Here is a 13,625-nt window from a genome sequence, read left to right as displayed (position 1 = left end):
CCGAAAAGCGATTAGAATAGGTCACTTGAGCAAAGCTCAGGTGACCTAAAAACACCAACCTTCATATCACACGAGGAAATAGCATATTCCATATGAGATAGTTCTAGCGGTGACCATAAAACTCGTCCAGACTGTATCACAATCTGCATCTTTGGGAAACATGTGTTGTAAGTTTGTCAGCAGTCGACATCTATTACTTGAGTCATGATATTCGGAACAAGCTCTTTTAAATACCAAATAATATGCGACATGTAAACACAGAAAGTTAGGAATGCAGATTTGTTACTACCAAAAAAGGGAAAGTGAGCGGTTGTAAAATTGAAATCGTCCTGCTTTATAGTAAGTGGTCCCTGTTTGTCATGTTGCAAGTAAATATCGTGGAAACAACCTGAATTTGTAGCGTCTGTGGCGTCCTTGATTTCAAGCTCTGGGGGGTATATATGACTGATATAGTCGGTACATTTCTTGTTATTAATAGAGTTTAGACAGCTAGTACAAAATGTACTGCATTATATATCCAATATGAAATTGAAGGAATTAACTGGGTTTTTATAACCAGTCTTGCTAGGCTCATCAATAGTCACCCACAAAACAGTTTGTTTCCATAGGAATGCCTAGTCTGCTGGGAATTCTTGCCAGTGAACAAATGTTAACAAAGGATCATCAAGATCAATTATGGTTAAGTTCCTTGAAGACCTCTTGGCCCAGTTCAAATTTTGTTCAAATCTCTTCATTTGCCCATGTGAGCACCACACCTTCCTTCTATACAAGTCCCTTTGCATTTTCAAATTCCACTGTTCGGGTAGCAGCTTTTTAATGGACAAGTTCATGAACGTACGACAAGCATCTCAACACAAAGCTCTAATGACCCTTCAGGTCTCTGAGGTCAAAACATCGGGGAGACCAAAACCTATGTTAATGACCCTTCAGGTCTCTGAGGTCAAAACATCGGGGAGACCTAAACCTATGATAATGAACCTTCAGGTCTCTGAGGTCAAAACATTGGGGAGACCTAAACCTATGTTAATGACCCTTCAGGTCTCTGAGGTCAAAACATTGGGGAGACCAAAACCTATGTTAATGACCCTTCAGGTCTCTGAGGTCAAAACATTGGGGAGACCAAAACCTACGTTATAAGCTGATCATTACTTGCCCTTCAAGCAGGTGAGAAAAAAACACAAGTGAACAGGCATCACTAAACATTCATTCACTTTATTTACAGAAAACTAGCACACAGCCGAAGTCCAGTGCTCCATTCAGCACCAAGTACTGTCCTTCAGTAACTACTAGCCTGGCTCCTTTGCTCTGCTAACTGAAAGTTGAAATAGAAACATAACATTAGCAAAATAGATGACATAGCTGCTGTAAACTCTCAATAAAAATAACCAGTACATAAATGTGTTGTATGAAACATATGAACAGCACAGTTTCACTTTTTTAACAGAAAAATAAAATAAAAACATTTTTGGAGTCCAAAATGCTACATAATATGCTCATCAATGTCAAACCATGGCAAATTTACTATGGAGTTAAATAACAGGACAATTATAGTAAACACGGAATATTATGTGTAAGGTCAATTCACCCTGAACTAGCTAGTACTGAACTAAGATTGATTGTACATGTAAAATATCATCTGTACACCTTCCATAATTATGTTATGTCGATATCTAACAGATATGCAGTGTATATGTGATGACCTCTTTTATATTGGTTTGTCAGTGTATTTTCAAAATTGTCAAGCATTATCATAAAATGAAAAATAATTACTAAGGATATAAACATGCTGATAACTTATTCATTAATGAGAAATTCCAAGCAAATGAATTTTTAAGTAAACCAGAGAGCATCAAATGATAAGGACACCCAAATGCGTATACTGAAAACATATGTCAAAGGGCTGGCCCGGGGCTTTGGTCTTTCAACTGAATACCACACGCCTACTGGTTCCTTGGACAATGTTGGTGTAAACTATGCTGCCAATGACCCTCAGATCTTTCATGTAGTCACAGCTTGTTTTTTTTTTTTATATAACTGCTTTATTAATTGTGTACACAAAAACTTAGAGACACATGAATAGAGTCCAGCTTCAAGTATTTTCATCTGTCAATAGGACCAGAGATGGTATGCATATTTAACATGTACTAATGATCTACTGGTAAAACATGGTAAAAATATGAATTTTACCCACACCAATCATGTTCATGTTTACTGAATGCGCAAGATATGGAAGGTACGTAAAATGCATACATCATAGGGGTCGACTATATGCTTCAAATTCTTAAAGATAAGGTCCAAAACTGAATTCATATTAAATGAGAGATGAAATCCTTACTTGTGTACTTCTGAAAGTAGCGATGGTAATCGTCTCCCTTGGGACGTAAGTATTGATTCCCTGCCCATAGTACAGGTGCTGTGGATGAAAAGAAAGGTAATTAATTGGTTATTATTTTAATGATATTTGGATCAGGCACATCAACTGAAGAGCTACAATGTACATTAACAATGTCTGTAAAATGAAACATATTTTTTTTGTAAGGCTACTAAGTGGATTTTTGCTTGGTTTTCTATCTTGCAATGTCATCAAGGCTATATATTTACAAACAAGCTATTCAGATTAATATGTCTCACCCATGCTCCGCTTTGATCATTAATGCACATATCAGAAAAGCTAACTAAGATGTCGACAAAGTCAATGGAACATGAAAAGTAGGCTGCATCCAGCATTTGATGCATGGGTTGAGATGTACTACCTAAGATGCATATATGGTCCAAGATTGGTTGGTCTAGCACTTATACTTTCAGAGAAACTAACTTCAATGCAAAAACTTAATGTTGATGGAGATGCTGACAAAGTCAATGGACCATGAACAGTAGGCCACATCCAGCATTTGATGCATGGGTTGAGATGTACTACCTAAGATGCATACACGGTCCAGGTTTGGTTGGTCTAGCACTTATACTTTCAGAGAAACTGACTTAAACGCAATCACTTAACCAATGTTGACGCCATCGCCGAATAGCAACACCTAAGTCTCGTTTCCACTTCGTGGTGTTGAGACAAAAATAACCTCAAAGGAAAAACTTTACTTACAAATAGAAAACTAGTTCATACATAATATATATATATATGCTTAAAGTCACAGAATTATTTTGACACAGATACATTAGGTAAAGGCAAAAAGTTGGAGTCTGCAGGTGAAAGTTGCAGGATTAACAAACATGACTAGCTATATATTTATTATTTATATCAACATGTACAGATGATTATTAGATGAAAACTAGAATACATAATATATGGAATCTGATCAGTAACCTAAGTATATACTTACCTACTCCAAAAAACAGAAATGTAGTGAGAGGCCATTCAAAGAAATCAAAATACATCTTGTGAGAAAATTCTGGAAAAAAGAGTAATTTCATGATATATATAGCTTCTATTTATCAAGTCACTGTATTGGTGATACCACGGACTTAGATAACATCTAATCTAATTCCATGGTGATACTAATGTAAGGCATGTGGTTATTAATTACAACTGATTGTGTAACCATTGATAGCATTAAACAAATGCTACATGTATATAACTTCAGACTATATCTAGTCAAAGCTGTAAGAGCAAACGTTTGCATTCTAAACATTTTCTTCAGGTTGGTAAATATGGATTGTGAAAAGATTCATGTAGCACAACCAATAGTGTTTATATGTGACATTTTGATAACTAGTACGGTATGTACTCTGTCACCTTCATCAAACAAATGAACAGTGAAGAGTGTGTATACAAAGGTGTAAAATACATACGAATTGTCCACGAATCAATATCAATTCTGCTAAAGAAATTCACCTGATCAGAAAGGAAGCAGTCAAATCAGAAACAAAATGCTCAACAATCTTACTAATTAAATTCCATACAAATGTTATCATCTTCATTCATGCAGAACTATGAGAATGTATACGGAACTCCTAACAGAGTATTGTGTATGATAGTTCCCAGAGCAGTTTCATGATAATGAGATTATGTTTACCATGCTATAAAATGTTTCAGATTATAAGAAGTGATTTTAGTGACTAAATGTTCATTGTTGTACAGTGTAGATGAAAGCTTGTACTGTGTCTGAGGTTTGCTTCTAGAGTTTTGAGTACATTGTATGCCTTGTTGACACATGTACGTGGTCAGAAATAAAACGTAGATATTCTTAGTTAGTGGATATTTTGGCTTGTATCATTAATTCACTATACCGTAATATAATCTGATAATTAGTTACGACACTATTCTGTCGAATATCATACAATAGCTGCGGTAACGTAGCTTTCTGTAGACGAGACAGTTTTTATATAGTGGAGGCCGGGTACTAATCAAACAACATCTTCAGGCTACTGCAGCACAGGGCCGTTTTCGTATAATCGCTGTCCAAACGGTTGACCGGTTGGACCAGATTTTATGAAATAAGGTCGGACCTAGTAATCTGATGCTGCTTTCAGACGAGTCTTGACAAAGCATTGAAAAAGCCTGCATAAACATTTGCAGGTCCGCTAGTATTAATACCCAAAATGTTACTTTAGGCTGACGAAGGTCAATGAAGTCATTTACAATCATAACGTACACACAAAAAACAATATGAAGCATTATTTTAGTAAGATCTAAAAACATAACCGAAATGATTGCTTATTTGCAAGCTTAGAGAAGGAATTCTGAATTACCTGTTTTCTTCAAACGACCAAATCGTCCAAGAAGCACTCGAAATTCATCATAGACAATACGTTTGGTCGCCATTTTGAGGCAATTTTGGCGTTAACGACAACCTGTAAAAAGATTTCACTTAGCACGTAGGTCAAATATAGCATTAAGATGTCAATACTATTGATACAAATTATGTGGAAATCTGCTACTTGAATAATTGAACCATAATTTGCTGCTTAATAACCATCGCGGTTATATAACGACTACCATAAACTGTTACAGATTAAAGATGGCTGCTTCCATGGACGACTTCATGTCGGGGCATGGTAAACCTAAACCATGCAGAGCGTGTACTGACTTCGATTCATACATTGATCAATATATGACAGAAAGGAAAGTAAGTAGATTTTGTGTGTATTTTTTGGTAACCATGCTGTTTATAATTTAGTTGGTTTCTTTATTAACGAAACGTTGCTAGCCAGGGACTATTGTTGAAAGCCTGGTCAGCTTAGTTGAACATAACTCAAATATTTTATAAAAATATATTTGACAAAAGTAGATTCATACTCCAAGTATATGAATAGAGATTTAAATACAATGTCTTATAAACTTAACATACTACAATAAAAATGTGAAAAATGCGAAAAAGGGATATATTTTTTTATCAAACATAACATTTTGAAAATTTGTGTTAACGTGGAAAGATTATCAGGCTTTGGACGACCGATCATACATTGGTAAGGTAAGGGAGGCTATTCGTGACCTTTATTTTTTTTGTCCTCAAAAATGAGATCCACTGGAAACAAGTGAAGATAGTTCAGTGAAACTTTTGAGTATATTCTATATGCTGACAAACACCTTTGTTAATTACATGTGTGATGAATATATTTTTGTAGTAGATGATGATATATTTCCAAGAATTGCGTAATACTCATGATGTGAAAAAAGCTAATACAGACTGGGAACTCCCTAATCTTTCTGAGACTGTTAAGTAGCAACTTTTGACAACTTCTGCTTTTTAAGGTGTTGAAAAAAAGAATGCATCAAGAGCTTTGAAAATATCACAACAGGAAAAATGGTCCAACCCAGTCAATTTTTTATACACATGTTTAGGAAAGTGTACACGCATCCTCGATATCCAGGGGTTATGCCTACTTTCGCTCTCTGCACCCCTGGAATATGGCATAGTAAAATTGAAGGCTCTGTGTGCACCACCTTGTTGATGAGACAAGAAGACTAGTTCAATCCTTTGATGTACATCAAAAGAATGTCCATCTATTTCAATAAGTAATTAGTTATCGATAATTTTGTAAATATATCTTATTATTCTGTGTAAATGTATATATGTTGTACCGTTTCAGGAGAAGACTAATATAGGCACTGCCTGTTGTCTCATCCTTTTGTAAATACAATAAAATTTGTTGAAACCAAAAGAATCTCGCAGTTACCTAAGGGTAAAAATTGACAGGCTTTGAAGTCGGGTCTCGCCTTTGTAAACTTCAAAGGACAGGTATTAGCCAAGGGATTGGTCAGGTTTTTTTTTACCCAAGACCAATCAAACAGCTATTTTTGTGCCTTTTTTTTCTATGACAAATTCCAGGGGTGCAGAGAGCAAAAGTGAGCGTAACCCCTGGATATTGAGGATGGTTTACATGTGAATTGCATTCATCCATAACATACAAACGAATCTTAAATATATGAACAGAAAAACAGAATAAGAAAGTCAAGGGTTAAGTTTCAAATTGTTTAGAAAGCAGAACGCTGAATTCATTTTGTTGTCATGCAGTGTGTTAATAGAAATACCTACATGTATTGCAATACAAATTGCAAAACAGATTAAACTGATATTCAAGCATATGATAATTTGATTATATGCAGAACCACTTGTTTAAGCTATATAGTTAATTTCACATGTTCTTACTTTCAATCAGTAGGTTTTAAAGCTATTTTGATGAAAGTTTCTTTTATTCTTTATCAGAGAAACTTGCACATGGAAAAATCACAACTATTTCTGTTATTGCAGCCTAATTATCACATGCACAGACTCATGTACAATTCTGTTTATGGAAACCTAAGAAAACCAAGTAAAAAATATTCTATTTGTTTTCAGTTTTCTTTTTTACTGTCTTACTATATTGATGAAAAATGTTTCATGTACACAATTGTAATGAAAAGTTTTTGTGAAAAAAGTCAAAATTTGCTAATTAAGATAGGTGAACTTAACTGTCCTACATGTCAATTATGTAAAAATGTCTATACAAGTATGAATTTTGTCTGTCTTGATAATTATGTCATAGTTATAAGCCTGATGTACATGTATTCTATCATTGGCAGCTTCCAAAAACGATGAAAGCAAAACTTAAAAATGACCTTCAGTGTCCACTGGATAAAAATGACCTTGGCCGGAATACCTGGTCATTTCTCCATACAATGGCAGCATACTTTCCAGATAAACCAAGCTCAACACATCAGTCAGAAATGAAGCAGTTTATCAACTTATTCTCCAAATTCTACCCGTGTGATTACTGTGCTGAGGATCTTAGAGTAGAGTAAGTTTTAACAATTAATGCCTTATGTTCTACATGTACAAGTTATGCATAAACAGGTTTTGTCAGTTTTTTCAGGATAGACTTTATTAAATTTAGCAAATTTGAAATGATGAGTTAAGTTGGTTGTACACAATTTGCAAGAATGTCTCAAAGATAATACTCCAAGTGGGTTTCATTCTATTTTATGTGCATATATATATATAATATAAATCAGAAAAATAATCCTTACGGACGAAGAAATATTATAAAAAGAAAAATTCTCAATAACGAGTCTTAAGTACTTTCATCTCTTCTAGAAATAAACCTGAAGAGCCCTGTGAAGGGTGAAAGCAGCTAGTTTTTTAGTCGGTCGTTAATCTTATTTCTTCTATATATGAATCCGCCTGAAGAAGCCCTAGAAGGCAGAAAGGCCTAGAGGACGATCTGAAAAATTTGTTTTTATTCTATATATATATATATATATATATAAAACCTAAATGAACACAAGCAACAATTCCATCAGCTTATAGCACAAGATAATACTATATTTTAGTTATTTCCCACCCACCTGAACCCTTGCCTGCAACAAAGAGACAGGGGTATTCTGGATCAGGTTACTGTTGATAGAATCATTTCAAGTCACCTATTGATGTAGTCACCACTATCTCAAGGAGAATATGTTTTTGATCAAGTGTCATGTTATTGGTAATTTTTTCTTTCTCACCATCAAAAGGGGTGTTATAAGGAAATATGATAGCCATTAAAATGTGCCTGGGAGGAGGTTTATGAGATATACATGTGAGTGGATAATTCCTGCTACAGTATTCATCTGAATGTTATGAAAATTCACAGATATACCAGAGTAATTGCCACATTCTGTAGTTATGCACCTGTGTTTATCTTTACATCTCTTCTTTCTGTTTTGCCCCTTTTGTAGAACTTGAAGCCAATCTTGTCCACACATTTCCTGTATTGTCTTTATCAAATTTTTGTGAAAACTTCACAGATTTTATCACCATTCTTAACAGTTGTGCTACTATAAGTGTGCACCTACTTGTTATACATGTACCAAAGGAACTGGTCATTTGTCTGATGATGGTGATAGGGTACATGTGTACTAGTGGTTTAAATGTCTCACATAAAACATACTGGTTATGCTGCTTGAAACCTTCCTATAACATTGTAGAGAACAAATATAGCACAACGTACAAATAATAGGTAACTTCGGTAGTTGTGTGAATGTCATTTATTTTCTTATTTTAAAATATTTTTTATTAGGGACAACAAATGGGGGAAAATATATCAAATTCCATTTCGCACAACTACTAATACAAAACTCCAGTGGCTCCAAGTAAGAATTCTCCATCATATTTTGACAACAAATATATATCTATGCAAAGCTGGCCTCTCTAATAATCCTTTTATGTGTTTTTTTGTAATCTAGATAGGGAAACAATAATTCATACATTATGGGGGTGTGCCATTGTACAAAATTTCCTATACAGTTTGAAACATTACTAGAAGCTTTAATTATCCCATTTTCTTTTAATAAGGAATCCTTCCTTTTTGGAATAGTGTCACAGTCAGGTATAGGCAACAGACTAGATAATGAAATTTTAATTATGATCAAACACTATATTTATAAAACAAGATGCCTTCAAAACACTTTGTCAGTAAATGGTTTAATTAACAGCATAAAAGACCATCATTCTGTTCAAAAATATATAGCATGTTGCAAGGGGGATAATTTTGTAAGAAAACTGGAAAGAGAATGGAAAAAATGGAACCACCTCCTGGAATTATAAGCCAAAATTAAATAATTTAATATCATCAAGTCAGCAATACATCTCCTCCCACAGTTTAGTTCTCATTTTATATTTTGAAAATACACTGATGCACATACATGTAGCCAGCACACACTAAGTTTTCACAAGGACTTTTTTTGGCAGTTATGTCCCTTTTACCATACCTGTATTGAATCTTGCCTGAACTCCAAATATATTTTTTTGTCCCTTTTTTGTGAATTTAAGTTGATGTTTCTGTCTGAACTTATTAAAGTTAATCTCTTTTATGATATAAATATATTTTGTCCTGAGTATTACCCTCATTTCTCAGNAGTTTCTCCTTTTTCTTCCTCTTTCTGTTGACTTTCTCCGTTTTTCATTGCTATTTTTTTTCCTTCTTCTTCTTTTCTTTTCTCTCTCTCTCTCTGTTCTCATAAAGGCGATATATGTGTACATGGGTACCATTACATGTACTTGTGTCTAATATATCAACTGATGTAAGTAAGAGTATATATGAGTCTTGTGAGGTCTGAATATATAATATGAATTGTTTGAATGTAAATATACCATATATTGCAAAAAAATCTTGACTAAAAAGAAAATTACAAAAAAGCCCCGTTTAACAGATGGTAGGTTGTTCAAATCCTCTTTCCTCCATGGTACATTATTTTATCTCTCCTCCATTGTCTGTCTGTTGTCCCTCCATCATCCATCTGTCATTCTCCTTAAATAGTCTTGTTATCACTATTTGAGAAGAAGAACAAGATGGATCTTTCTCAAATCTCATATGTTGTTTCCTCATGGCCCTTACTGGTGCATGTTCAATTTTGAAACTGACCAGAAAAACAAGATGGATGTCAGGTGGATTTTGACAGTTAAGGAGGTTACCTCAGGAGGATCTTTGAATTTGATAGTTAAAGTTAGTTATTGCTACTTCTCAAAAAGAACTAGTGAGACTTATAGTTAATTTCCTTTATATTGGCTCCTTAAGGTACATGTATTAGTTGTGCATGTTCCATTTTCAGATTGACTGGGAAAAGATGATGGCCATTTGGCAGATATCTTGAATTTGAGCTCTGAAATGTTTATTATCACTTTTTCTGAGAAGGTAAAATACAGATCCATCTCAAGTTTCATAAGTTGGTTCTTCCTTATCTGTTCTTTTGTGTATTTTGTTTTGAGTTTCAAGCTTCTTAATCAGAAGAAAAACATGGCTGCCACAATCAGAATTCTCTTGTGTACTGTTATTACACATTACAGTTCTAGTCATTAGGTTATGTGACAACGTCACTTCCAAAGAACAATATCAAACACAGCTATTTGAAGTTGAATTAAATGTTATAACAAGATGCTTAACTGTATATAAGTGCAGTAGGTTAGAGAAAAGAGATCAAACTTTATGATAATTATGAAGGTATGTGGCATGATCGCTCTGGAATATCTTGTTATGGGTTGGCTGACACTTTTATGGATTTTTGTACCTGTGGTGATATGTACTTATATAGTAACATTTTAAGTCAACCCTGGTAGAAATCTGATAACAAATTAAAAGAGTAGAAATTGCACCTTTTAGCACAATAAAGCTCACATGTTTTAAACACCATTGATCGGGGCTGTTTCCACAATTTATATATTGTTTACATGGCAAATGTAGCTGTACCATTGATGTTTAGAGTTGCCTCCCATGTGTATAGTGTAAAGCATTGAAAATATCTTTGACGGGTGTCAATAAGAAACCTATTTGACCATTATATAACAGTAGCAGTCAATGACAAGGAACCAACTACTTTTCTTTAACAATAAGCAGATTGGTGATTTTAATATATAATACATAGCACATATCTCTGTCAGAAAATGGACATTTGATCAATATGAATATCAAATTGGAGCAATAGATTTTTATAGTTTTCCCTGAAACCTTGCAGGCTTTATCACTGTCATATGCAGCTAAGTGTTGTCAGTTCAACCTAACACATGTATATTGAAGAGTTTCAATGGTATTTTGCAGGTTGAAGACTAACCAGCCAGACACAAAAAGCCAGCATTCACTTTCCCAATGGCTGTGTAGGTTACACAACAATGTTAACGTTAAAATTGGAAAACCAGAATTTGACTGTTCCAAAGTTAATGAACGATGGCGAGATGGTTGGAAGGACGGTAGCTGTGGCTGACTTTTATTGAAATTGAAATGTATAACATTTTAATGTGAGGTCATATTTGACTGGGAAGACTGTCTTTTGTATTAACTGTCTAAATATTATATATACCACTGAGGAACTGGTATCTAGGATTCATTTGTAAAAGTTTACAGTAAGTGAGGTGAGAATCATTCTTTTAATATATTATAAACAGGTAACTTTATTTCTGACTTATCCTTTTAATTTATCTTGTCATTTATTCAGTTTAATATCTTTCATTAAAGTACATTGTATAGTACTACTCTGAAGTTCTAAACTTGCTGGTTCCCTTTGTGAATCTTCTAAGGTACGAATGGTTCACCAATCAGATCATGATGTTAATAACTTTATCATTATTTATCTGTCATAGCATATACTTTCAGATATGAAAATTTGTGATATAAATGTGATAATGTCAAAGTATGTGATTTTATATGGAATACAATACATGTAGTAACATAACGAGTTTATGAATTTCTGATTTTTGGCCCACAATCATCAGTTGATGGGTTGGTCAAATCGCCCTTCATCAGTGGTCTGTCCATCCTTCCTTAATAGACAATTTTTGTTAGCGCTATTTCTCAGAAAGAACTAGAGGGATCTTTTTACAAATTTAACATAAAGGTTCCCATGGTCCCTAGTTAATCATATCATATTTTGGGTTTGATCGGAAAACTGAGTAGGCCGACAAATGGAAGAAAGCACTGGAATGATCTGTCTAAAATGTGATTTGCAGGTTTCCTTTGGTCAACAGATGTGATTGTTTACTTTGGGACTGATTAGAAAAACAAGATGGCCAACAGAAGGCCATCTTGGATTTTGAGATTTAATATTTAGTCTTCCAGGGATCTTTCTCAAATTTGATATGTAGGTTCCTCTTGGTTGCTTGTTGTTCATATTTACTTTTGAGACTGATCAGAAGAACAAAATGACAAACAGAAGGCATTTTGCATGTTGACAGTTAAGTATTGATATCTGTATTTTTCAGAAAGTACTTGAGGGATCTTTCTCAAATTTTATATGTATTTTTCATTGGCCCCTTGTTAAAATACCCCTGTCCCTAATGATAATTTATCCCTCATTGACAGCTCTTATAATTATGTAAGAAGTACAAACTTTTAGCTTTTTGCATAAAGTTATGTAATTCAAATACACTAACATTTGCCATAGTGGCAAATAACATATGGCATTACAATGTTTAAGTCGATGTAAAATCTTCGTGTTTATGATTTCCAACACAGGACTGGGTAATAGTACCTGTAAGGAAAATGAAAAGAAAAGAAGGTTTGAAATAGTGCTCTATTTAAGACGTCCGTTATCATCAATGATAGTATACTGTTTAAGACATTCGAGTATCATTAGTACTAGTACGGTCATCATGTGATTTAGTACCGTTATACTATTATAAACTGTTGTTTGTGATGGTTGTTTTGACCAACAAAAGAGAGAACGAAACACACTTTTGATTGTTTATTTGAACATATAATCATATGCACATAAATACATGTATATAAATCAGTCAAACGAATTATAAAATTGTACTATTGACTTTACTTTCTCGAATGAGAATCATTACTGTTGTGTAGTATGCCCAGTAGTAGTTATAGACATCAGAATCACTACTGTTCTGTAGTATGCCCAGTAGTAGTTATATACATCAGAATCATTACTGTTCTTTAGTATGCCCAGTAGTAGTTATAGACATCGGAATCATTACTGTTCTGTAGTATACCCTGTAGTAATTATAGACATCAGAATCATTGCTGTTGTGTAGTATGCCCAGTAGTAGTTATATACCTCAGAATCATTACTGTTGTGTAGTATGCCCAGTAGTAGTTATATACCTCAGAATCATTACTGTTGTGTAGTATGCCCAGTAGTAGTTATATACCTCAGAATCATTACTGTTGTGTAGTATGCCCAGTAGTAGTTATATACCTCAGAATCATTACTGTTGTGTAGTATGCCCAGTAGTAGTTATAGACATCAGAATCATTACTGGTCTGTAGTATGCCCAGTAGTAGTTATAGACATCAGTTATAGACATCAGAATCATCACTGTTCTGTAGTATGCCCAGTAGCAGTTATAGACATCAGAATCATCACTGTTGTGTAGTATGCCCAGTAGTAATTATAGACATCAGAATCATTACTGTTGTATAGTATGCCCAGGAGTAGTTATAGACATCAGTTATAGACATCAGAATCATCACTGTTCTGTAGTATGCCCAGTAGCAGTTATAGACATCAGAATCATCACTGTTGTGTAGTATGCCCAGTAGTAGTTATATACATCAGAATCATTACTGTTGTGTAGTATGCCCAGTAGTAGTTATAGACATCAGAATCATTACTGTTCTGTAGTATACCCTGTAGTAATTATAGACATCAGAATCATTACTGTTGTGTAGTATGCCCAGTAGTAGTTATATACATCAGAATCATTACTGTTCTG

General features: G+C 34.1%; 1 protein-coding gene across 1 annotated transcript; it reads left to right on the top strand.

The window, feature by feature from the left end:
* Positions 1–4,701: 4,701 nt before the first annotated feature.
* Positions 4,702–12,889, top strand: LOC110453680 (FAD-linked sulfhydryl oxidase ALR-like). Its single transcript, XM_021502743.1, has 4 exons — positions 4,702–4,827; positions 4,964–5,078; positions 7,016–7,230; positions 11,002–12,889. The coding sequence occupies exons 2-4, from the start codon at positions 4,971–4,973 to the stop codon at positions 11,162–11,164; spliced, it is 486 nt and encodes a 161-aa protein (XP_021358418.1). The 5' UTR covers positions 4,702–4,827; positions 4,964–4,970; the 3' UTR covers positions 11,165–12,889.
* Positions 12,890–13,625: the final 736 nt, after the last annotated feature.

This window comes from Mizuhopecten yessoensis, unplaced genomic scaffold, assembly GCF_002113885.1.
Source record: "Mizuhopecten yessoensis strain PY_sf001 unplaced genomic scaffold, ASM211388v2 scaffold7479, whole genome shotgun sequence".
NCBI lineage: Eukaryota > Metazoa > Mollusca > Bivalvia > Pectinida > Pectinidae > Mizuhopecten > Mizuhopecten yessoensis.
The sequence above is the reverse complement of the archived record's forward strand: the minus strand, read 5'-3'. Positions and strand labels throughout refer to the sequence as shown.

Bases quoted from the DNA above. Each gene is read 5' to 3' on its own strand.
- LOC110453680 (XM_021502743.1), top strand. From the start codon at position 4,971: ATGGCTGCTTCCATGGACGACTTCATGTCGGGGCATGGTAAACCTAAA. The intron at 5,079-7,015 runs GTAAGTAGATTT...TATCATTGGCAG, and splicing joins AATATATGACAGAAAGGAAA to CTTCCAAAAACGATGAAAGC. The intron at 7,231-11,001 runs GTAAGTTTTAAC...GGTATTTTGCAG, and splicing joins GCTGAGGATCTTAGAGTAGA to GTTGAAGACTAACCAGCCAG.